The sequence below is a fragment of the Acipenser ruthenus genome, chromosome 1 (assembly GCF_902713425.1).
Source record: "Acipenser ruthenus chromosome 1, fAciRut3.2 maternal haplotype, whole genome shotgun sequence".
NCBI lineage: Eukaryota > Metazoa > Chordata > Actinopteri > Acipenseriformes > Acipenseridae > Acipenser > Acipenser ruthenus.
The window spans coordinates 80,077,001-80,103,572 of record NC_081189.1 but is presented as its reverse complement, the minus strand read 5'-3'; the positions used below and the strand labels follow the sequence as shown (position 1 = coordinate 80,103,572).

Genomic DNA, 26,572 nt, shown 5'->3' with positions numbered 1-26,572 from the left:
TTTTGTAAAAGGAAACAAAATTATAATATACACTATCTGGCTACTTTAATGGGACCTAGTATTGTTTTTTGCAGCATCTCGGTGTAGGAGATTGCATTGATTACAAATGTTGTAGTTTATTTAAGCATTACTGTAGCCCTAAGTACTTTCAAGATGCTAATGTGGGGCAGCAGTGTGGAGTAGTGGTCAGGGCTCTGTACTCTTGACCGGAGGGTCGTGGGTTCAATCCCAGGTGGGGGACACTGCTGCTGTACCCTTGAGCAAGGTACTTTACCTAGATTGCTCCAGTAAAAACCCAACTGTATAAATGGGTAATTGTATGTAAAAATAATGTGATATCTTGTAACAATTGTAAGTCGCCCTGGATAAGGGCGTCTGCTAAGAAATAAATAATAATAATATCTACCAGCATTGTGTGGAAATGGTTTAAAGAGCATGACAGAGATCATCTTTCATGATAACCACAATCCACAGATCTCGATCTAATTAAGCATGTTTGGGATGAACTTGAATGACTCGTTCGTCATCATGGTCCTCATCCTACCTCACTGCACCAATCGTGGCGCAAAATAATTACTGAATGGACTAACATCCCATAAGACACAAATTATCAGGGAAATGGTGACCCGGTGCATTCTTAGGTACAGTTCCTAATAAAGTGCAATGTATGTTAGAGGTACAGCAAGAAACAACTGTGCTTGAGAAGGTCTTAAATTAAAACTTTTTGATGCATTTTTGATGCCTTGTAACATGAATGTGTTGATTTAATTTTAGAACTCGTACCAGGGTAAATGTTTTATGAAGCTATCCTTGTAAATACATAATTATCTGACTTGAACCAGACACAAAAGAGGCAGGTTTGTTTTCACCAACACTTAAGAATCAGGGTAGATGTACTTCAGAATGGAAATGGCCCACTGTTTCAGATTTTTTTTTTTTTAAATGTATTTATTGATGGTTGACCTCACTGATTTTCTTTTAAAACTTTGACAAAAAATCAACATATATGTTATTCTTTAGGAGTCACGTTTCATATAAAATAAATAAATAAAAATAACGAAATAAACATTCAGCAACAAAATTTACAAAAATGGGTGCAGGAATGGAGTTTGATTGAATGTGTACCAATAGTTATACAGTACTTTTAAAAATAGTCAATTAAACACATCTGTTTACATTAATTATACATATTTACAGAGGTCCCATATAGTGATTTTTTATTTATTTAGTTTGTCCATGGTCCAGTGAAGGTATTGCTCACACAGTTTTCTGTACAATAATGCCAAAATGATTGCCCTCCAAACTGGCAAGAAATGTTGATGTTATGCAGATGTGAATATGTGGATAATGCATTATTCGTTTATAATTTCAATAGAAAAATGAGGGTCCTGTCTACATCTTGTACCAACTTTTCCTGTTCTCACATTGGTTTACTTTCAACAAGTTTCCACATCCACCGCACTTTGCTTCAATGCAGCCCCCTGTCAGAAAGAAACAGAAGTGTATCACTTGGGAGAAATCGAGTGAGTCAAAGGGTTAGAACGTGCACTGCGAGTCTCTATGGAAACGTGAAGCTCCTCAAAACAGCGGTCTCCTCGGCGGGCACAGTTGTGTGTGTAACTTTTATATCCATTCACTTGCTGTAAACGCTAAAAATATACATGAGTTAAAAAATAAAATTAAAAAAAAAAACACACATAATTAAAAATCTTGCCTGAAACATGCCACAGAAAGCAGTGAAGGTAGTTGTTGAACTCCAGCTTCATGCGGTAAGAGGCTAATTTATAATTTACCAGGATTTAGACAAAACGTTTGCATTATTTGTGTTTATAGCCCATATTATTTAGTAGTTTTTAATGTGTTTTGTAACGGCTAAAAATACTTAAATAAAGATGTTTGAGCAAAGTACAGTAAGCTGTTCTGGTTGTTTGCTAGCTTTAGCTATGAAACTTGCGACGCTATATTTAATTTTGTTATTGGAGGTTAATTTGGGCATTTAGCTTTATCTACAACTTGGAAGTAACAGACTTGCACAGGTTATAACACCTTTTACAACATTTTTATACCGAAGTATCTGCTACTAAGTCTACATAAGCTGTATGGTACCACAAAATGCAATTAACGATCGCCCAAACCAACACACCATTGCATTTATGAACCAAAGTCATTGTATTTATCTTGCTCTTAATTGTATTATTACTTGTACTGTGATACTTGAAATGTATTTGCTTACGATTGTAAGTCGCCCTGGATAAGGGCGTCTGCTAAGAAATAAATAAATAATAACAAACCCTCCGATCTTTACCTCGGTAAATTTGCACTGTCCGTATTGTATTTTTGCAATATTCTCTTACCATGCATATACTATTAACCACTCCTTACCATAGTTATATTGTACATTACTTTACCATACTACAATACTTATCTGTGATTTGCCATGGTTGCCTGTGTTTTACCACGATTTCAGTGTCTTTCTGTGTTAATGGAAAATTCACCAAACCTGCACAGTTTTGCGTTATCTGTTCTTTAATAGTAAAGCCTTGCAACCAATTCAGAGTTTGCTTCGTATTTGGTTTTTTAATGGACAACAGCTAGAATGAAACCATGGGCATTACAGGTAGGTCCTATCCCTTGTTCCTGAGCCCCAACCCCTCTTGCAATGGAGGACATGTTTACTTTAATGCACAAAATAGTATTCACCTAATTTATATGGTGAAGAAGAAATAACGCTCCATTGTTGAAGCTATAAATCCAGATAAATTCCTTTCTTGTAAATTAATATAATAATTTCGGCAAAACACATTTCTTTCAATTCTATTTTTAGGTGACTTGCCCAGGTGTGTTTTTGACAAACAAAGATGACGTCTATCTCAGTGTATGCATCATGGGACAGTACAGGAAGTCAGCATGTCATTTGCCAGTATTCCCACTGCTTTTTCATGAAAAGATGATATTTGAAAAGGTATGTAATATTATTTGCTGTTATTTTACAGTGATTGACACACCAACAAATCATTTTCTGAATTAAAGTTATTTAATAACATTTCTTATTTTCTGAGTTATTTGTTTATCATACCTGTCTGATTCCTGTTTTGTGGTGTATGCTTATCACAGCTGTCTGAGTATTTTGTTTGTTTTGTATTCATATTTAGGTTTTTAAGATGGTGATGGACCCTGCTGATGTAGCTGAGCAGTTAGAATGTATGTATGAAATATATATTACTTTATAAATATAAAACCATTAATACATAGTATCAGGGATGTGCAATTTTTGAAAAAAACTTGTCCAAGGGACAAAATTCTAGAAAAATCTACTCGCCCCTCTTAAAAATCTACGTTCCTCCTCCCTGTTGAACAAAACACATGAAAAAGTAGATTATAATGTGTAGGATTTTGGTTTTATTTAACAGTGAACACAATCAATCAGTTAGTGATTAAGAGGGGCAGATCTAGCCTCAATGCTTGACGGGTTCAGTACATTCTTCAAGATACAAAAAAGGTTCCCCGTGACCCTGCCTCACCTCAACAAATGTATAACATACTTTAGTGCAGTTTGGAAGACATTTGCTTGTAACTTTAAGTAACTAAGAGTACTACTATAATAAGCAATACTTGGGAGTTATTCAAATATTTATTATTTGCATTTTTATAGTGCTTTTTATGCAGTAGTATCTCAAAGCACTGTTCAGTACATAGTAGAATAATCTAACCACAAAACCTTTATAAAACATCTACCACAATCATACTATTTAAATAACACATTCAAACAGTATTATATATATATATATATATATATATATATATATATATATATATATATATATATATATATATATATATATATATAATTTATTTCTTAGCAGACACCCTTATCCAGGGCGAATTACAGTCATAAACAAAAATACATTTCAAGAATCACAGTACAAGTAATAATACAATTAGGAGCAAGATAAAAACACAATGACTTTGGTTCTAGCAAGTATAAGAAAATACCATTAATTAACGGAGCAGATAACAGTGTCAGTGGTAGTTACATCAGGATATAATTAAATACAAAATACTACAGATTAAATAACACTTGTGACAGATTACAGTACTCTAAAGTACAGGATTAAATGCAGTAAAATAGGGGGCAGATAAGAGCAAGTAAAGCGCATTTAAGGAAGAGTGATAAGTGTCCAGAGGGAAAAAAAAGAGGAGTTCTACATGTGCTGTCTATAGATATATACACATACACATATACACACACATGCATACATAGATAAATATACTTAAATACACACATCCATTATTAATAATAATAATAATAATAATAATAATAATAATAATAATAATAATAATAATTATTATTATTATTATTATTATTATTATTATTATTATTATTATTATTATTATTATTATTATCATCAGGAGGCTGTGTGGTCCAGTGGTTGAAGGAAAGGGCTTGTAACCAGAAGGTCCCCAGTTCAAATCCCACCTCAGCCACTGACTCATTGTGTGACCCTGAAAAAGTTACTTAACCTCCTTGTGCTCCGTCTTTCGGGTGAGACGTAATTGTAAGTGACTCTGCAGGTGATGCGTAGTTCACACACCCTAGTCTCTGTAAGTCGCCTTGGATAAAGGCGCCTGCTAAATAAACAAATAATAATAATAATAATGCAATATAAAAGTGACATTAAAACCCACTAAGACAAAGCCATTTTATAAAAGTAAGTTTTCAATTATGACTTAAAAACTGTAATGGTCCCAGCTTCCCTGACCGACACAGGCAGAGCATTCCATAATTTAGTAGCTTTACAAGAAAAAGCCCTACCTCTCGTGGTTATTTTGTTGACCCTAGGAATAACCAGCAGCCCGGCATCCTGCGATCTCAGAGCAATTCGGAAGATACGGGGTCAGTAACTCCTGTAAATAACTGGATGCTAATCCATTCAGGGCTTTTTAAGTTAACAATAGAATCTTAAAATCAATTCTGTATTCCACACGGAGCCAGTGTAAAGAGGCCAAAACAGGGGTAATGTGTTCACTTTTCCTGGTTTTAGTCAGAATTCTAGCAGCTGTATTCTGAACAAGCTGTAAGCGAGAAATCACCCATTTTGGGATACCAGAGAAAAGTGCATTGCAATAGTCAATTCTTGGGGAAACAAAGGCATGCATTAGCCTCTCAGCATCAGGTACAGAAATAATAGGTCTAAACTTAGCTATATTTCTCAAATGATAAAATTATACTTCAGTAATTTTCCTAATGTGATTCTCAAATGATAGATCAGGATCAAAGATGACCCCCACATTTCTCATTTCTAGTTTTAGTTCCAATGAGACACTGCTAAGGTCTAACTTATGTAAATTGATATTCTTTAGTTGATGCTGTGAGCCTATAAGCATGACCTCTGTTTTGTCAGAATTCAACATTAAGAAGCTCTGTGACATCTGTCACTTGATGTCAGCAAGGCAAGCAGCTAATAACATCCCAATAAGAAGGCTTGCCTGGATCCAAAGATAAGTATAGCTGAGTGTCATCTGCGTAACAACGGAAATTCATTATTGTTAACACCTTTTTGGAGAATTGATGTACTGTTTTTTGTATTACTCGTAGATATTTTACTCTACTTGTATTGTACTGCGTGTCTATTTTAATTGTGTATTTTTTCTTTGTCTTTTTAAATAGATGAAACTGCAAAATGTGAACTAATACAGTTATTTCCTCCAGGTATGTTTATCAAATAGTTATTTAGCACAATGTCTGACCTATGATTGGTTGGGCTAATGAAGGCTCCATCTAGATCTTCAGAACCATTTACCTAAATGTGATGAAGCTATTGCACCTTTTTTGATCTCTGTTTTCATGTTATCGATACCTGATTGGCTGAGTAATTGAAAGTTAGGCTATATCTTGGGAGGCACTAGTAACCTTAGCTATTAAAGGCTTTCTTTGGACCAGCCTTGTTTAATTCAGCAGTGAAGCCAAATTCTCAAAGCTTGTTTTTTATTAGCACAATTTATTTTATTAAAAGTGAAAATGAGAAAAATCAACTTAAATTTACTTACAAGCCCTTAAATTAAATGTCTGAGTGTTTTTCCTTTATGAAAAAATCACGTTCATGACCATTTGGACTAAAGAGTTTTGATAACATAGCCCTGTGTTTCTTATGATACTCTGTTCTACATGCTGTGGGCGTGGCTCAAGCGAATCTACTTTTTATGGCTCTGCATACACCCCACTATGTGTTATTAATGGCTAGTATATTATGTGACTGAAATACATTTAATTATTTTTATGTTTTAAAAAAGCAGCATTTCTACTGAAAACTACAAAAAATGTCAGTGATATATTGTACTGTAGTTTTGTAAGTATGCCTTTTAAAGTAGTACAGGATGTTGTATACAACAAATCTTTACTTAACACCCATGTATTGATTTCATCCATTTGAAAAATATGCACAAAAATTCCCAAGCCAGTAAAATATTAAAACTGTAATACTGTCCATACTCAGATAATTGAGAGTTGGTTTCATGACAGTAGATCGTAACTGTTTGGACTAAATTGTATGAAGGATTGGCTGCACAGTCAGTACTTTCTAAGGATCAAACAGCAACAATTTATTAAAAATGATAATGATGTTCTTTATTTTAGTGGGGGAGACATTGGCATCTTATGAAGAAGATGCAAGGAGCTTTCTTTTTCCAGAGCCAAAACTGGCCCCTACCTATCCTGGAGTGGACAGAGAAGTACTAATGAGCCGGACCCGAAATTTCCCAGTAAGAAAGTTTTGGATACTATAACAAATTTCAAAACGATGTATTTTTATTTTAAAATAAGTCAATGTGAGAGCCTTGCAAATTGAAACCACAATCACACAGTTTTGTCAGTTTGTCTAAGCAGTGATTTATGTTATGTCATTCTTGGAGGAAACAATACTATGCACTGCCATAAGCCACTGGAGGTCACTAGAGTGTAAGAAATGAAACAAGGACTTTGTAAAATATGATTTTGATTTACTGGACATCAGTCTCTATGTGTAGTATCTGTAAACTTTTAATATAATAGTGTTCGAGAGTGCTGCATTACAGCGCAATTTTAGTTCATGTATTCTCACTTTTGTTTCTTCTAGGGAATTGCACCTAAACTAGAATTTTCAACCAGAACTACAATTAAGGAATGCTCATTCAAAAGAGAGAAAGGTGTCTGTGCAAGTAATCACTTGGTAAGAGGCTACTCTTTTGTATGGTGGCTAATTGAGGACGGGGAAAAAAATAAAAATGTTATGTCGAGATGACAAGATAAATATCCTGTGTTCTTGACATAACAGTTTGAAATGTTGTGATCCCGAGATTATAACACAAGATCTTACCCGGTGCATAGAAAATATGGCAAAAAAACCCCCAGCACTTTTTATGTTTAATAGCAGTTTCTTTTCTATATACAATAAGAGACACCATACACAAAATGTATGGTCATATATATATATATATATATATATATATATATATATATATATATATATATATATATATATATAATCACTTACCAATTGATAATGGTATTGTAGAGACAATATATTAATTACGTTAATTTGAAATATACTAGGTAGCTCCAAGAAAACCAAACATTCGGAAGGCACACAGGTCAGGATCATCCACACCATCCAGAAATAGAAGTGCATCACCAGGGAAGAAAAGGGTGTCCTGTTGTATTGAAAAGAATTCCAAAAAGCAGACAAATGTGTCCAGGTCCAGGTCTTTATCGCTGTGCGCTAACAAGCGCGTGGCAGAGGATTTTGAGCTGAACAGACTGGGGCTGGCTCAGCTCAACCTGGGGCCTCACAAGTTCAATTCAGACAAGGACGCCAGATCACACTTTCAGGTTCCCAATGTAAGTACAGATCTAGTTCATACCATAAAAACAGCATTCTGTAAATTATATATATATATATATATATATATATATATATATATATATATATATATATATATATAACATTCAGTATATTCAAAGAAGCTCTGTGCTTCCCAAAAGAGAAACTCTTTTTTTGTATGATCAAGGTGTCAACCACCAAGAATGAGCAACATGAGTCCGGTGTACCTGTTTAGTTTTCAGAACAGATTTTTGCTGATATTGGTCCATGGGAAATTTATTAATTTTTATAGGAAAGTCAAATCAATTTGTCTACCCAGATATGTCTAAACACTGCTGATGTTTAAATCATCAAAAAAGGAACCTGCCTGGTGTTTTGCATACTTTATTTTTACTGACAAGCATGCTGATAAGAATCACATAAATGGCTAGTGTTAGATTATCATAACCTTTGACTTATCTACAGTGCCGTGAAAAATTATTTGCCCCCTGCCTGATTTTCTGCATTTTTGCACATTTCTCACATTGTATTTGGTCAGATTTTTTGTGGGTTGTAGTAGAATACAGAGGGAGTCTGAGAGAAAAAAATGACACCAAAGTTTGGTGCTTCTTTCATTTGTTTGGTGTGCAAGGTAATCAAACATGTAATCTTCAGGTGTGAAAAAGTTATTGCTCCCCTTAGTTAACTCAACCCAATTAAAGGGATAAAAATCTGAAAATCAGACGGGGCAAATACTTTTTCATGGCACTGTAAATGATCTAAACATTGGTGGTATTAAAATTTGCCACTGTTTAGATGCCATTGTCCACTACTACCCCATGTTTGAAGTTTTGACAGACAAGTCTCTCTCTTATGCTTAATACTTCAGCAGGGAAAAAGCAGGGACTACAAAGTAGATAGCATCATCATACTATAGATATTGTGAGTTAGAGGCCATGGTGTTTAATCATGTATAATTTGTTTGTTTGTTTATTTAGATATTTATGACACATGTTATACTTGTTTTGGCATTTTAAAAAAATCTAGTAAACTATCTGGATACCAAATTGTATTGAATGTATTGGAAATGTATCCTTAAATACATTTAGTAATCTATCTGAGGTGATAAATCAATGTGCAAAATTAAGTAAGTGTGCCATAAAAAAAAGATAAAGACAACCCAAATAGCCATCCCAATTTTCTTGGCAGAAGCCCTTATCCAGGGCAACTTACAAGATATCACATTATTTTTACATACAATTACCCATTTATACAGTTGGGTTTTTACTGGAGCAATCTAGGTAAAGTACCTTGCTCAAGGGTACAGCAGCAGTGTCCCCCACCTGGGATTGAACCCACTACCCTCCAGTCAAGAGCCCTAACCACTACTCCACACTGCTGCCCTATACTCCACACTGCTGCAATTTGAAATAAAGCAGTAAAGTTTACTATCTGAAAGATCATTACTCTGTAGTCAATATAAAAATGGTGTGTAAGTAAAAAGCAGTGTTTTTAGGCTTAAAAAGTGTTTGGTCATACACATGGACACATTTTTCTATAATCCTGTATGCAGTCAACAACATTCTTGTCGTTCAGCTCCTTTAACATTGCTGTATGGCCTGTTAACGTCACAGAAACTACCGATTTATCTGCATTTTTACAAATGTTCCATTTTTTTTCTATTTCTGAACTGTCTCGGCCTTCACAGATCTTCTATGTAAAACGAGATCAGGGGAGTGTATATTTTTAAACAATCTGCAATTTGAAATACTGCATTGTGATAGTGTGTGCAGGCAGCACCTGCTGGAGTTTTACCAGGAACTTTAAACATGCATAAGTGCAAAAAATCCTTCCTCATGCTTGCTCTAGACTTTTATTATCTTTATTAAGCACCCCCGTAGGGGAAGTTTGCAAACCTTGTTGCTGCCGCCAATCATGTTTGTGCAATGTATTATTTACTTTGCAATACCACAGTTTTACTATTTGTCCATGATCGTTAAAAATAAGGCAGTCTAATTTTGAGATTCTGAAAGTCGCAGCCTCCATACAATATTAAATACATTTCATAGTTTGGACTGTGATTTAGTAATGATAAAAGTAGAACCATTTTCCTTTAACCGTTTATTGTCTTTAAAGAAAGTAGATTAAATGTTCTTTGATGTTCATTTATGACCCTGAGTATCAACACTTACAAGTTTGAATTTTGTTTCAAGTTACTGTCACATAATAATGAAATAAAATTAACTATAATTCTTACTATTTCATCAAAGTAAAGTAATCTCACAGTTAGCCAGGCTGTTGACATTGGCTGCTTGTCATATTGATGTACATCAGCCCTTATATTCATTTCCTCATGATAAGAAGTATTATTCCTTTTCTCTGCACTGACTGGTACAACTATAGAGTCATGGTTTTGTAGTAATGCCTCAACAAGCCACTAAATCAATATTAGATTCCATAGTTAACCTTCAAAGAGCTTGGGGGTAAAAAAAAAAAATGTCTAACTCTTTTTAGCAGACCTCTCAAGGAAAAATAGCTCACCTCAACAACAGATCAGTTAACCGGTACCAGTCTTGAGAACGTTCCTATATAATTGTTTGTGTGGCTTTTTTATTTCTTACAAAAAGCATTTTAACAGAGAAAACTCAATTCCCTTTTACACACATTTCTTGGGTAAAATACTGTTCAAATACTGTGAATTCTTTTTTAATTCTGATGCTCTGAATAGGCTTACAAATGGCTTAATTCTTGGGATAGAGCTATACATTAGCTTTTGGTTCAGATACACTATCATGGATCATACATGTAACAAATACACCTAATGTGCATACTGCACCTAACATCCTGTGAGGGTCTCTTGTTTAAGGAGATACAGAATTTAATAGACTTTTCTCTCACCCAGAGCAGAGTAAGGGCCTAGAAGATTCGCTAACCATTCCATAAGCTCTTATTTTTAAAAAGATTGCAACGTTTGCTGTCTTTACTGCCTTGGTCATAACATTCTGCTGGCTTCACTCTGCATATCCAGTGGGTACATGTAGGTAACAGTATTAGAAAAAGGGTCTGAGGTAGCTTCTCATAGCGCATGTTTGTAAGAGTGAGTAGAATTATGTAATTCTCCTTGTAAGACACTCCAATCAAAACAAAGCTATATCCTCATAATTTAAATCTATATGTGACAAAAAAAAAAAATAACTTGATAAGTGATCACATTGACAATATGTAGGTAATCAGTCAAAGGTCAGTTTGCCTTTTCAAAAGCTGTTAAGGAGTACTGGTAGTAGTAATTTAGTTTTGGTTGCAGTATGTTTTCTCAAAATGAAAAAAAAAAACAACTTTAACTTGACACACTTCAGTGAGCACTAACACTCAATATTTCTCTATTTTTGTGTATTAACAGAACATTTTACTGGAACATGTCAATAAAAATAATTAACTTGACATCAAATCTGCAGGACATGTTCCATACTTACTTTTTTCTTTTGTCAGGTTGACAGCTCCAGGCCTATCAGCAAACATGACTCACCGCCAAGGCTATCTCCAGATTTACTTATATCAAGATCAAGAAGCACTTCAACCAAGTCACGTCTTAGTGGTGGTAGGTTTGCTGACAAATATCTTATCTGCCAATTACAGCGCTACATGTGCAGATTCAAACAGTCACTTTTTAAAAACGGACCCAGAACTATTATTGATTCAAGTTATAACTTACCCATCTCTTACCCAAGCCTCCTTTTTCTGTGCAGTATGCCAGCGAGGATGGCAGGACACAAAACCCCTTCTATTGATTGGTGTTTGCACTGTTCTGCTAAGTAATGGCTTTATAGGGAGCATTATTTCATTGCAGTTCACAGATGTCTTATTTATTAAATAATGTATTTATTAAAGTATTGCAGTGCAACCTTTTGGGTTGTACAAGACTGCCTTTCTAATTGAATTAGCCATTTATTTTTTATTAGTCCTGTCACTCCAAAACAACACAGAAAGTATTGATATCCCCATCCCCCACATGTTTATTGCAGTTTGTGGGCTTTTGTATTTGCTTATTGTTTTTTACTTCTATTTGACTGATGTGCTTATTGGCTGGTTTCACTGCCAAGCAGCCAATAGTTATTATTCTTCCTGTTTTCTTTAACGTTGGCCCTGTTTGTTTTGTGTTCTCTTTTATTTATTAATAATGCAGCTATCGCTTTCTGTTGACTTTGCAATGATTAAGATAATCAGGGAATAGGCACAAATTGAAAATCACAATTGTGTGTGTATACTCTATATACATTCTAGAGTATTTTTTTTCTGAAACTGCAGATATGTGTTGGTTATAATATAATGAAAGTTGTGCACAGAATAGCATGTTCCATGTTGAGTACCCCTGGGGATTCCTTTGATGTGAAGTATTTGGAAACTGTGCCAGGGCGGTGGATAAAACCATCACAGTGGTGTTTAATGCCTAAGCTGTTTGCGGTGGTATTGCTAAACTTAATACAAATTCTCAGTTACTAAATATTTTAGCAGCTAGAATTATATTACCATTTTAAAACATTTTCTAAAAACCCTTAATAACTGTGACCAGGAAGACTGTGGACACAGACAACAGTGCTGGGGTAATGAAAGCACTGCTTATGCCGGTTTCTTGTAAAATAAAAAGGCTTAAACAGAAAACAAAACATTGAACAAACAAAATGGCACGTTGGCCAAACCAAACAGACAAAACTCAAAACAAAGTAAAGCCAGCATGAGTAGCGATTGTTTACTTTCAGTTTTAAAGTTTACTTCCTACTTTGTGTCCCATTCTTTCTTCACTGAACACCCAAACCTGAGTGAGTGATCCGTGCATATATACAGTACTGTGCAAAAGTTTTAGGCAGGTGTGAAAAAATGCTGTAAAGTAAGAATGCTTTCAAAAATAGACATGTTAATAGATTATATTTATCAATTAACTAAATGCAAAGTGAGTGAACAGAAGAAAAATCTAAATCAAATCCATATTTGGTGTGACCACCCTTTGCCTTCAAAACAGCATCAATTCTTCTAGGTACACTTGCACAGTCAGGGATTTTGTAGGCATATAGTCAGGTGTATGATTAAACAATTATACCAAACAGGTGCTAATGATCATCAATTCAATATGTAGGTTGAAACACAATCATTAACTGAAACAGAAACAGCTGTGTAGGAGGAATAAAACTGGGTGAGGAACAGCCAAACTCAGCTAACAAGGTGAGGTTGCTGAAGACAGTTTACTGTCAAAAGTCATACACCATGGCAAGACTGAGCACAGCAACAAGACACAAGGTAGTTATACTGCATCAGCAAGGTCTCTCCCAGGCAGAAATTTCAAGGCAGACAGGGGTTTCCAGATGTCCAAGCTCTTTTGAAGAAGCACAAAGAAACGGGCAATGTTGAGGACCGTAGACGCAGTGGTCAGCCAAGGAAACTTACTGCAGCAGATGAAAGACACATCATGCTTACTTCCCTTCGCAATCGGAAGATGTCCAGCAGTGCCATCAGCTCAGAATTGGCAGAAAACAGTAGGACCCTGGTACACCCATCTACTGTCTGGAGAAGTCTGGTCAGAAGTGGCCTTCATGGAAGACTTGCAGCCAAAAAGCCATACCTCCGACGTGGAAACAAGGCCAAGCGACTCAACTGTGCACGAAAACACAGGAACTGGGGTGCAGAAAAATGGCAGCAGGTGCTCTGGACTGATGAGTCAAAATCTGAAATATTTGGCTGTAGCAGAAGGCAGTTTGTTCGCCGAAGGGCTGGAGAGTGGTACACGAATGAGTGTCTGCAGGCAACAGTGAAGCATGGTGGAGGTTCCTTGCAAGTTTGGGGCTGCATTTCTGCAAATGGAGTTGGGGATTTGGTCAGAATTAATGGTCTCCTCAATGCTGAGAAGTACAGGCAGATACTTATCCATCATGCAATACCATCAGGGAGGCATCTGGTTGGCCCCAAATTTATTCTGCAGCATGACAACGACCCCAAACATACAGCGAAAGTCATTAAGAACTATCTTCAGCGTAAAGAAGAACAAGGAGTCCTGGAAGTGATGGTATGGCCCCCACAGAGCCCTGATCTCAACATCATCGAGTCTGTCTGGGATTACATGAAGAGAGAGAAGCAACTGCGGCTGCCTAAATCCACAGAAGAACTGTGGTTAGTTCTCCAAGATGTTTGGGCCAACCTACCTGCCGAGTTCCTTCAAAAACTGTGTGCAAGTGTACCTAGAAGAATTGATGCTGTTTTGAAGGCAAAGGGTGGTCACACCAAATATTGATTTGATGTAGATTTTTCTTCTGTTCACTCACTTTGCATTTTGTTAATTGATAAACTATTAACATGTCTATTTTTGAAAGCATTCTTACTTTACAGCATTTTTTCACACCTGCCTAAAACTTTTGCACAGTACTGTATACTGTATACAGCTGTGCTGGGATTCAATTACTAATTAATCATTCACTTGGATCCCAGCACGTTAAGTGACTGTGCAATCCCCGTGCCTAAATACAATGTGATAAAGCAAAGGGTGTGGTTATAGTCTTGTGGTTACTGTTGATCTGGAAGAGGAGTGGGAACAGAGTAAAAATATACTACAGCTGAGTGTATTTGTTACACAACTATATATTTTAAATCACCTGTGATAACCCTCACTCTGTGCACCAACACATATACACCACATACATCATATAACACAAAAATACACACAGGGACAGGGCAACCTGCCACATATCTCCCCCCTTGTGCGCAGCACACATGGCCTTAAAGTTCATCTCCCCCTTAAAAGCATCAGCAAGGCTGACAACGGCAATGCTGTCAGCGGATGTGCTGACAGCACCAAGGCTGGCTCCTCCAGCAAATGCAGGTGGCAGTGGACATGCTGCCAGTGGCAGCGCCGGCAGCAGAAAGGTGGACAGCTTTATGGCGATGACCAACTAGCCTTCCCGGGTGTTGCAGGTTCGGCAGCCCTAGGCAATGCTGGCTCGGCAGCCCTAAGCGGTGCAGGCTCGGCAGCCCTAGGTGGGGCAGGCTTTACAGGCTCTTGGGAGGCGATTGAGGGAGCTGATCCTGGAGAGGTAGCTTCACCTCCTCTGGTGGTGGAGGTGGGAGCTGCAGGTAGTCCTCCCATGGCGGCGGAGGTGGGAGCAGCAAGTCTTCCCATGGCGACGGAGGCAGGAGCAGCAAGTAGTCTTCGCATGGCGGCGGAGGTGGGTGCAGCAAGTAATCTTCCCCTGGTGGCAGAGGCAAGAGCAGCAGGTAGTCTTCCCCTGGCAGCGGAGGCGAGAGCAGCGGGCAGTCTTCCCCTGGCGGCGAAGGTGGGAGCAACAGGTAGTCTCCCCCTAACGGTGGAGGCGAGAGCAGCTGGTAGTCTTCTTCTATCACTGGGGACTGGTGCGGCATTACTTCGGTCGCTGGGGACTGATACAGCTCTCCTTCAGTCACTAGCGACTGGTGCGGCTCTCCTTCGGCCGCTGGGGACTGGTGCAACTCTCCTATTTTCGCTGGGGACTGATGCGGGGCCTCCCACTCTTCCTTTCTCCTCCCCCTCGTGGTGGACAGAGCAGTTGGCCACATAGTGCCTACCCCCGCAGATGTGGCACAACTACGGTGGCTGAAAGGGGGGATACAAGTAGCACCACGTGGTGGAATGCCCAGGCTTAGCACAGGTCTGGCACCCGGGAAACACTTCCTCCGGCTGCTGTTGTGGGGGCTCTGGAGCTGGCACTGGCTTCTTCCCCTTCTTTGGTCTTTGGGCAGGCCGCTCCTCTTCCTCTTGGAGCGGGCAGAATACCACCCTGTGCCTGAACACACCGCATGCAAGTTTCTTTTAAACACTTCTTTTTTAAACACTCCTTTTTGCCCTCTTCAGCAAAAAAACACTTTTTCTTCACAAAAAAAAACACTTTTAGAAAGAAAAAAAAAAAGGAATCCTTCCTGATTTGAGGATGGGTGATGTCAGACCAGGAAGACAGTGGACACAGACAGCAGTGCTGGGGTAATTGTAAAATAAAAAGGTTTAAACAGAAAACATAAGACTGAACAACAAAACGGCACGTTGGCCAATCCAAACAGACAAAACACAAGCAACGTGAACACTAAATCGAACAAGTGGTTTAAAGCCAGCATGAGTAGCAATTGTTTACTTTCAGTTTTAAAGTTTACTCCCTACTTTCTCTGTTGTTCTCTCCTCACCGAAAACCTAACCCGGAGTGAGTGATCCGTGTATTTATATATACAGCTGTGCTGGGACTCAATTACTAATTAATAATTCGCTTGAATCCCAGCACGTGAACTAATTTGTGCAATCCCTGTGCCCACATAGCAATACACACTTTATCTGTGTAATCCCTGTGCCTAAATACAACTATATATTTTAAATCACCCGTGATAACCCACACCAATACATACACACCACATACAGCATATAACCCAAAAATACGCACATGGGCAGGGCACCCCGCCACAATAACATTTCATTCTACTGTACTACTTAATGGGTTCTATTTTCAATCAGGAGACTGTGACTTGATTTCAGTTTTCTGGAGCAGTATTAAACAGGTATTTATTCTAGTGTACTACATTATCAAGTTTACCTTTGAAAATCTCAAATTATGTTAAAATACTTGAATTTCAAATATCTATAGTAATTGTCATTTTTACATTTTTTTATGTAGCCTGTTATAAAAGTCATGAGTTTATCACCAGTGCTTTAAGTTGGGAGGTAGTGAGTTGCTTAATGTAGGACTGGCAGAATAGTTATGGATCTTTTAATATTTGTGTCTTTTATTTTTAGATATCTCTTTTGGAAGTCACAGACAAAAGAATGCTGTGGTATGCTTTTGTTTGTTTGTTTGTTTTTACTTTTATGACCTTTTATTTATGCCTTTTTAATTATTAAATAAAAGGTTTCAAGCATAAAAAGTATCAAGTAGAGCATTAGTATCTAATTGATTTCATCAGACTGCTGTTACTTTTATTTTCAATTCTCAGATATTCCTTAATGGAGATGTTATTTGTAACTTTTCTGCCCTAAGTTCCATAATAAACTAGCATATTGCATTGTTTTGAAACTTATCTTCAGTGGCTTGATCCATTATTGTCAAATCAGCAAAGATCTTAGTATTTTTACAATGTAAAAAAAAAAAAATATATATATATAAGTTAAACTTTATGAACAAAACCACACTGAAAAAAAACTAAGCCTTGCTCACATACTGTACATGCCACGTTTGATGCTTGTTAAATAATAACTATTGTTTACAGGAGATCAGTGTTAGGGGCACCCAGGATGCTGATGGTCTGGCATCTACGGATACAGATGATCTGGTTAATTACACACTGAATACAAATTCAAGCTTGGCCCTGAGAAACCACATGAGATCCCCCACCTCTGCCTCAATGCTGTTGCGATCACCAAGCCCAATACTGAACCGGTCACCTCTAAAGCAAAGGTAGGTCAAGTCGGAAAGCTGTCTTTATATTTGGTTTTCCCACTGTTGATACTGTGAATACAATTTGATTGATGATGAAGGAGTTATTGTTCATTTGCATCATGTACTTCACATCTAGGCAACCAGCTATTCAAACTGAAGGGAAAATACTCTTTGTAGCTTTCAGAAAAATTACAGAGATAGCCTCTTGCCTCTTTTGTTTTCTTCATGTAAGATACACATAAAAGTCAAGTATGCTAGCCTTCTTTTATGAGTGATTCAGTCACTTTCATGGAATAGGTTATTATAAAATGTTGAATTATCTGTTTCTCAATGTCATTGGAGATCATTTTCTCCAGATTGTGTTGTAAGGATAATTAATCCAAGTTTCCTTATTGGACTTTTAGCCTTAAGCAAGCTGAGCATACTTCATCACAAAATAAAGGAGAATAATTTCCCATGTTAATGTTGTCCCCTACCAAATTTTGAGTTATTCAAGAATAAAATGAAAAGTGCTATGGTTTAGATATAATGTTAATCAACATCAGGTCTGAAGTATTGTTGGACGTGGCATTATTTATAATTGGTTAATTCTGAGACGAACATGGATTTTCATGTTCGCATATCCATTAAAAATTCAGTATTGAAATATTTGATCATTTGCGAGACGTAATTAAATCCATTACATGTAACACAGTATTAAGTATTAAATATATATATATATACAGACATGCTCAAATTTGTTGGTACCGCTCCACAAAAAACAAAGAATGCACAATTTTCTCTGAAATAACTTGAAACTGACAAAAGTAATTGGCATCCACCATTGTTTATTCCATATTTAATAGAAATCAGACTTTGCTTTTGATTTTTTATTCAACATAATATTGTAAATAAGAAAACAAATGAAAATGGCATGGACAAAAATGATGGGACCGCTAACCTAATATTTTGTTGCACAACCTTTAGAGGCAATCACTGCAATCAAATGTTTTCTGTAGCTCTCAATGAGACTTCTGCACCTGTTAACAGGTAGTTTGGCCCACTCTTCCTGAGCAAACTGCTCCAGCTGTCTCAGGTTTGATGGGTGCCTTCTCCAGACTGCAAGTTTTAGCTCTTTCCATAGATGTTCGATAGGATTCAGATCAGGACTTATAGAAGGCCACTTCAGAATAGTCCAATGTTTTGTTCTTATCCATTCTTGGGTGCTTTTAGCTGTGTGTTTTGGGTCATTATCCTGTTGGAGGACCCATGACCTGCGACTGAGACAGAGCTTTCTGACACTGGACAGTACGTTTCGCTCCAGAATGCCTTGATAGTCTTGAGATTTCATTGTGCCCTGCACAGATTCAAGGCACCCTGTGCCAGGCGCAGCAAAGCAGCCCCAAAACATAACCGAGCCTCCTCCATGTTTCACTGTAGGTATGGTGTTCTTTTCTTTGAAAGCTTCATTTTTTCGTCTGTGAACATAGAGCTGATGTGACTTGCCAAAAAGCTCCAGTTTTGACTCATCTGTCCAAAGGACATTCTCCCAGAAGGATTGTGGCTTGTCAATATGCATTTTAGCAAATTCCAGTCTGGCTTTTTTATGTTTTTCTTTCAAAAGTGGAGTCCTCCTGGGTGTTCTTCCATGGAGCCCACTTTCGCTCAAAAAGCGACGGATGGTGCGATCACAAACTGACATACCTTCACCTTGGAGTTCAGCTTGTATCTCTTTGGCAGTTATCCTTGGTTCTTTTTCTACCAATCGCACTATCCTTCTGTTCAATCTGGGGTCGATTTTCCTCTTGCAGCCGCGCCCAGGGAGGTTGGCTACAGTTCCATGGACCTTAAACTTCTTAATAATATTTGCAACTGTTGTCACAGGAACATCAAGCTGCTTGGAGATGGTCTTGTAGCCTTTACCTTTACCATGCTTGTCTATTATTTTGTTTCTGATCTCCTCAGACAACTCTCTCCTTTGCTTTCTCTGGTCCATGTTCAGTGTGGTGCACACAATGATACCAAACAGCACAGTGACTACTTTTCTCCATTTAAATAGGCTGAATGACTGATACAGACATGATTACAGATTGGAGACGTGTGATACTAATTAAAGAAACTAATTAGTTTTAAATATCACTATAATCCAGTTATTTATTATCTTTTCTAAGGGGTACCAACAAATGTGTCCATGCCATTTTAGAATATCTTTGTAGAATAAGCAATAATTCATCTCTTTTCACAGCTTCTTTGCTTTATTCTATGACATACCAAAGGCATGCAAGTATACATGATAAAATAGCTTTTAATTTCATCACTTATCAGGAGGAATGAAGCATTATTTCAATGAGCTGTAAGGGTACCAACAAATTTGAGCACGTCTGTATATATATATATATATATATATATATATATATATATATATATATATATATATATATATATATATATATATATACCAGAAGTAAGAATAGGTTGTGCAGATCTTACTTTATCCAACTGAATTGACTACAAAACAAAGGATTACATGTAGTAGTTTAAATTTAACAGATTTTTCTTGTGTGTATTTCAGGCAAAAAATTGGACATAGACACATTTCCATAAAGTAATACTGCCATTACTGCGATTTACTTATTCCTTGTTTAGCTGAACAAGCAAGTGAATACAGTCAAGTTAAATAAACTCTTGAAATAAAATAAACTTGGAAAAGGGGGTGTTGGAGAATGAAAAGAAACTCACTGTTTTAGTTCTCATTTATTACATTCCACGTAACAAAACATTTCTTTCAAGTTGGGCCAGTGTTTTAAAGCATGAGGCATTTCTGAGTGACTTACCTGCATCTGAGCATCTGTGGTTTAAGGTAGAGATCACTGTGTGGAAGCAACCTAATCTGGTCTGTTTACGTATTGCTGGCTAAAACTTTTTAAATAGAGGGTAAAGAGCAGCTGTGTTGATCCTATTTTTTTTATTAGTCCTACACATCAAACAGAGTTATATTTCAATTGCAATTTTAAAAACTGTTGCGCAAATTCTGGGAAAGTGGTTAACCGGTGCAAGGCAAAACACATTGTGATACATATTTCTAATGTCTATCAACTGTCAACTGACACCGACATGGATGTATGCTTTCGAATACATGTTAAGAAATGTTAGTTTGAATATTCTGATATTTGTTCCAGCACTATAATTGGTTGTGAAATATTGCACATTACACAATATTTTAATTAGTGTGTATACATTTTTCATTCATGCAGTTCTGTCATTTATGGGCACATAAATAATGAAAGTATCTTACTTGCCCTTTTTGATTGTAGTAACATATTACAAACTGTGCCCAAAGAATAGCTACACTTTAAAATGTTCTAATTGCTTGCAGCAGTTGAGTTAATAATGAGTTAATACATTCTGTTTTACTGTGCAGGTTCAATTCAGACTCTAACAATACCTGGGAATCAATCCATGACAGAGTTAGAAATCTTCTAACAACCCACAGTGCTAGACAGCGTCTTTCCTTTGTAAGTATCACTGAGAGGAGTTTGATGTAGGGATATGGAGTCAGACAGAATGCAATCTTCCCATTAGATTTTTAACTAAATAGTGAGCACAAAATATAATATTAACTCACACTTGAGTCTGCTATTCAGTTAGTAATGCAGCAATTCACATTTGGAAGAAACTCTGTGTTTTTGACACAAAAGATTATTTTAATGTTACAGTATAAAGTAAAATGTTATGAATTATAAGTTCATGTTATTGTGTTCAGTTATTATAAAGGGCAGCACATCTAAACACCACTGTCGTTTTAAATCATTGTAAAAATAACAACATCTCTAACAGTGTGTGTCAGTCTCTGTCAGTCACAGAGAACTGTGAGGGTCTGGAACCAACTACCCAGTAATGTTGTTGAAGCTGACACCCTGGGATCCTTCAAGAAGCTGCTTGATGAGATTCTGGGATCAATAAGCTACTAACAACCAAACGAGCAAGATGGGCTGAATGGCCTCCTCTCGTTTGTAAACTTTCTTATGTTCTTATGTTCTTATAAGTAAGTAAACATGTAATATTTAAACAATGGGGTTATTTAGATCCTCCACTGTTTAGATCAATTGAGTAGATCCCCTATTCTCAATATTTTAATTGTACTGTATGAACTTGTGGTTTAAAACATGGCTTTAATATGCTCACATTTTCTAGGGGGCTACAGAATCTGAGGTAGCTGAAGTCCTTGAAAGGAGGTCAATATCCCCTTTCAACGTCTCAATGGAAAACAGATATTAAGGTTCATAAGGTAAAGACAAACTTTTTTGCCCTTTTTATCTTGTGTGCTGTACAATCCATTTTTAACTACTCAAGAGTTTGTCCTGAATTATCGTGAAACATGTTATAAAATTGCATGATATTTAGTGTTTTTGTGCACATGAGATAATGTAAATTAGGATGCCCCAGAAGCAAATCTACTATTTTATCATTTAGCCAGGAAGCCAAAGATAAATGTAATGGCATCGCAGGACTTCAGTATGGAATCAGTTTTCCTGATTTTGCAAATATATAGAAAATGAATTATGTTTTGTACAGCTTTTAATAGGAACTTAATATCTTTGTGTATCATGTATTCCGCTCTGTTAACAAAAAACAAAACAAACAAAAAAAAAACTAATCCATGCATTAGTAACACTGCTATTTCCATAAGTATGTTATGACCTGACCCTAACATTTCCAACCTATTGTTCAAATTAAGCAGTAAGAAAAAGATTAACATAATAGATTCATAAATATGCAGATTTTTCGAATCTTGCAGGAAAAACTTGGAATGGAAGAACCATTGGATAAGAAAATGTAATCCTGCATTATCAGCTATCAAGAAAATGATGCAATTGTAGTCCAATTACTGTTTAATAAAATACTGCATTGATTCTACAAAAAGCTAATCAAATATGGAAATGTTTTGTTAATTGGAAAATGTGGAAAAAGTAAGAAGTATCTGTTGTGTTATAGATTACAAATTTTCAATTTATATGATTTCGGTTTGTATATGTTTATATCGACTAATACAAAAAAGTAAATTTGCTTTATATAGTACAGGATAGAATACTATTAAAAACACAAGAGCCGCATACACCATATGTTGTGGAAATGGAAACCGTATCAGCTGTAACTTGGCAGGAGGGTACATTGAAATAAAATTAAAACAAATTAAGAAATATTTCTCTGCAACAGTAACTCCTGCAATTAGTCTTGCTACAGCATTGATTTGAACTGCTACCTCAATAACAGCTAAAAGGTTGGAATGAAAATAAATAACGGCGTTTTGAATTTAAAATGTATTTGGAGCCAAATTAAGATATGAAAAGTGCATATGAATTATTGCACTGACAGACACTTCTCATCAGACACAGACTGTCAAGCCTCTCAGCAGTATTGCATTGTGGTAACAACAATGACTCAGCTTGATATTACGAAAAAATATATTTGTAACATATCACAGTACTTAACAAATGATTCTGTGATTTAGTGTTGTTAAGAAAATACATTACATGCTTTACAACCCACTTATAAATTGCAAATGTATGGAAAAATAGGGATTTCATCCCAAAAAGCCATTAGTGAGTATTTTTTGCAGTCTGTTACACTGATACCAAATACCCTTGTAAATGTTTACTGCAGTAAACTGTAACGTGGAACTACAATATTTGTATATTGGCTTTAAGAATTGGAGTGACAGAGGTGAATCCTTTTTATATTGTTTTCAAATTTTGTCTGTGTGTTAATGTCACCATTTATAACTGTGTGTTTCATGTAATTAGTTCATTAAAATCATGTTCTTTTTTGAAAAATATTGTTCTTGTTTTCATGGTTGAAATAGTACAAATTGTAATGGAACAGGTCTATATTCATGCTTTGAGTCCCTATGTGGTTAGGGGTAAAACAATTAATTGTGTATCAATGAATCTTGATACTTCTTGATATTTATTGTGATACAATACCGAGTACTACTAAACTATACAATGTAATTGGTAGTCCACCAAATGGTTATTGAATGATGTAATTTGTTGACTTATTTAAGTTTTGCTATTAATCAAAACAGTCCATCATTACTGATAATTATATCTTAGCAAGGACCATTGCAAATAACGTAATATGAAATATTTGAAGACTTTCACTGTAACTTCTACTGTAATGCCTTGTTGGATTGATATATAACGCCATAATGGTGGGGGACCCAAACAGTTTCAGATTGTTATAATAACCATTCCCCCAAAACATCCCAAAATTCAGCCACTAAGTAGATATAAGAACATAATCATTTGTTTGTGCAAATTGGTTTGAATCGCTGTGTTAGGCAAGCACCCATCTGGTTACTCTAATAACCCAAATGCTAAAATTATATTTTTTATGTCAGTAAATATTTATCTTCTGCCAGTACTTCCCAGTAATATAGAAAAGCCAGTTTACTGCACATTAATGCTTTGAATTAAAACACAAATATCTTGGCTGTCACAGTTGATATGTGTTAAAAAATAAGCATTACAGTACATCAAATAATTTCAGTGATAGACAAAATTATACCAGGGCATAATGTGCCATGTGTTGTGACACACCACAAACACAGGAAAAGCTAGTATATTTCTCACACAGGTTGTTGGCTAGTATGTGTTGCTAATGTTAAACATCAGTACGGCATTGCAACAAAGCTTAATTGAGATGATGGCGAGTGGAAGTCATACAGTGAATTTATACCTTGCATTGTATTTCATATTCATTTGATTTGTATAACATATAACTTGATTTGTCCCCAAGAGCACAATAACTGTACGATAATTATAATTTATACTCGTGTGTATGGTAGGAATTGCTGTCTCTGCAAAACTGTATTGAAACTCCATGCTTATTAAATAATTTATTGTTAAAGGAGCCAAATGGATATTGCTGAACATAGCACATTTTCTATTTGATTTAGTAGAAAAACGACTAAATAATATTGTATTGAATGCAATAAAATGACACAGCCAATTCACATTTTAAAATCAGTATTCAAATTCTAAACATAACAGCATTCAAGATTTTTAACAAGCTTTTATGTGTTAACCTGCCTCTCAAACTCATTTGTGTGGTTATGGAATGCAAATAGGGGTTTCTCCACACATACCAGTAGAATATTCCAATATGCATATATGAATCTCAAAAGTATGTTATATCCCAGAAAGTATGCTTTAAAAAATGCAAATGTGCAGTTTAGAGATTCTTTAAACCTGTTGGTTAATATTGTTTCAATTGAATGTGAAAAGCCTTGCATTTCAATAGTACTTCACAACTTAATATATCTTAATTAGGATGCTGAGAACGTATCCAGTGTTGATCACATTCCTGTGTAAAAATTGCGCTTGCTGTCTTTTTCTCAGAAATGTGCAAGCAGACCTTTCTTTAGAAAGGTGACAATGAGGCCGGTCGAGAGAAATTTGGCTGGGGGCCCCCACCACCTCCCACCCCACTGTCATAAATTTAAATAGAAAAAAACTCAAATTAATTCTATTAATCAATTTTAACCTAACTTAAAGATATCTGAAACCATTAAAAAAAAAGCCTTTCAATGTGCAAAAATCAACTAATCATGGATTTACTGTTGATGCTGAACTAACTTTGAGTTTCAATAGTTAAAAAAAAAAAAGATTATATTAAAATAGCATCACTGTTAATAAAAAAAGTGAACGTGTGCAACATGGTTTTGTTAAAATAGCAAAAAGCCAACTTGGTTGTACAATAAGTGCCTCTAAAAAGACCATCTCTCACTGTAAACCACCTGTCAAAAGTGGAAGGCAGCGACTGAGCAGTTTCCCCAGTGCAGTAAAACATGTAGGAGTCATTTTAAAAGGGTAATGTGTTTTTTTTTTTGTTTTTTTTTTACAACAGACCAAAATATATTAATTAAATGATTATGTTAAAGTAAATTAATTTGTCTTATAAGTGTAACACTATAAATGCTATATTATTTTTTATATTTATTTGGAGGTTACAAAGACACAGTAGCACAAAACCTTTTTTCCCTCCTCAATTTCTGTAATAAGTATAATACGATTAGACATAACAAAATATTGTATGCATATTTATATATTTGTCATTGTTTATTCTAAGCTTTTTATTAGTTTTTTATAAACTAGTCAAATATGAAATTTTGATCTGTTTCACATCCTGACGTTTATACTTATTACTTAATTATTATAATTTATAGATTCAATGCATATCACTTTGATTAATGTGTGATTGTTTATCCCTAATTATACTCTACAACACTGAAATAATGAAACCGCAACGCTACATTCAGAATTGCTTGGTGCGTTGGGCCTCGCTCGCTTGGCTGCTTCTGATACACTGGCTGCAAAGGCCATAGCAGGAAGTCAAACTTGAATGTGCTTTACTTATTCCCACTCCCATATCTCTGTAGAATAACTTGCAATTATTATTTCACTCACCATATTATCATATAACTTTTTTTTTTTTCACGTTTCCTTTTTTCACTCAAAATATGTTTCTGGAAGCATGCTCCGTTGTGTAATATATGGGTTTACAGCAATTATTCTTTGCCAATTAATTAGTCTCACATATGCCCATTAACAGCTAACAAGAAAAAAAGAAAAACTGATAATATGGAGTAAGGTTGTGAACTTTCAGTTAATTATTTATGGCCAAAGAGCAAAAAATGGAACCCCTTGTCCCAAAAATAAAAAAAGTGAAAATTAAGCTAATTAAGATTATTCAGATTGTTATTTTTTTCTTATTGACTTACTTTTAGTAGCAGTGTTAACATTTTGAGACAATATATAGATCACTACATTTTTGTGCATTAACTAAAATAAAATGAGATGAGAAAGTAACTGAACCCCCTTTGGAATATTTAATGGATAGTTTGTATAATGATACAAAATAAAGCTGTTCTCAGCCATTCTGGGAGACAACTCTATTCCCTTCGCTATACATTATTGCTGTGATAAACCAAGCAGATATGGCTAAAGTTATTGTGTAAAAATGATTAATACTAATCAAAGCTGTTGGGCCGTTGCCGCTTTCTGGCCAAGATCAGGCAGCCTGACCTTGAAGCATCTTAAGGTTTGTATCTAGTGGGGTATTAAATGAAAATTATGGCTGGATTGTTTGAAGTGGACCAAAGTCATCTTTCCAGAAAATTGCACATGTCCTGCTAGAAAGTAGTGATTTACACTTGAAAGACAGTGAGAAAAATGGTCTTCAATAAAAACTTTATAATCAGAAAAAGACTTTTAGTCTCACAAGACAAATGAAAGCAAAGAAGCTGATACTTGTCAGCCAAAA

At 35.8% G+C, this 26,572-nt stretch overlaps 1 protein-coding gene across 5 annotated transcripts; it reads left to right on the top strand.

Annotated features, from left to right (window-relative positions):
• Positions 1-1,529: 1,529 nt before the first annotated feature.
• LOC117421099 (spermatogenesis-associated protein 6) lies at positions 1,530-23,082 on the top strand. Of its 5 annotated transcripts, none has more exons than XR_009329548.1 (13): positions 1,530-1,769; positions 2,825-2,962; positions 3,153-3,201; positions 5,669-5,710; positions 6,635-6,759; positions 7,113-7,205; positions 7,589-7,873; positions 11,325-11,433; positions 16,630-16,667; positions 17,100-17,287; positions 20,670-20,763; positions 21,086-21,536; positions 22,047-23,082. XR_009329548.1 is itself a non-coding variant. In XM_034035037.3 (13 exons), the coding sequence occupies exons 1-12, from the start codon at positions 1,722-1,724 to the stop codon at positions 21,524-21,526; spliced, it is 1,293 nt and encodes a 430-aa protein (XP_033890928.3). In that variant the 5' UTR covers positions 1,530-1,721; the 3' UTR covers positions 21,527-21,536; positions 22,047-23,082. The 5 variants fall into 5 exon arrangements, 4 of the variants coding, with proteins under 4 accessions (XP_033890928.3, XP_033890930.3, XP_058886497.1 ...); XM_034035037.3 differs by having other exon boundaries at positions 21,443-21,536; XM_034035039.3 differs by lacking the exon at positions 7,589-7,873 and having other exon boundaries at positions 21,443-21,536.
• Positions 23,083-26,572: the final 3,490 nt, after the last annotated feature.

Coding starts and splice junctions, on each gene's coding strand:
- LOC117421099 (XM_059030514.1), top strand. CDS start 1,722: ATGCCACAGAAAGCAGTGAAGGTAGTTGTTGAACTCCAGCTTCATGCG. Junction 6,760..7,112: donor GCCGGACCCGAAATTTCCCA/GTAAGAAAGTTT, acceptor TGTTTCTTCTAG/GGAATTGCACCTAAACTAGA. Junction 7,206..7,588: donor TCTGTGCAAGTAATCACTTG/GTAAGAGGCTAC, acceptor GAAATATACTAG/GTAGCTCCAAGAAAACCAAA.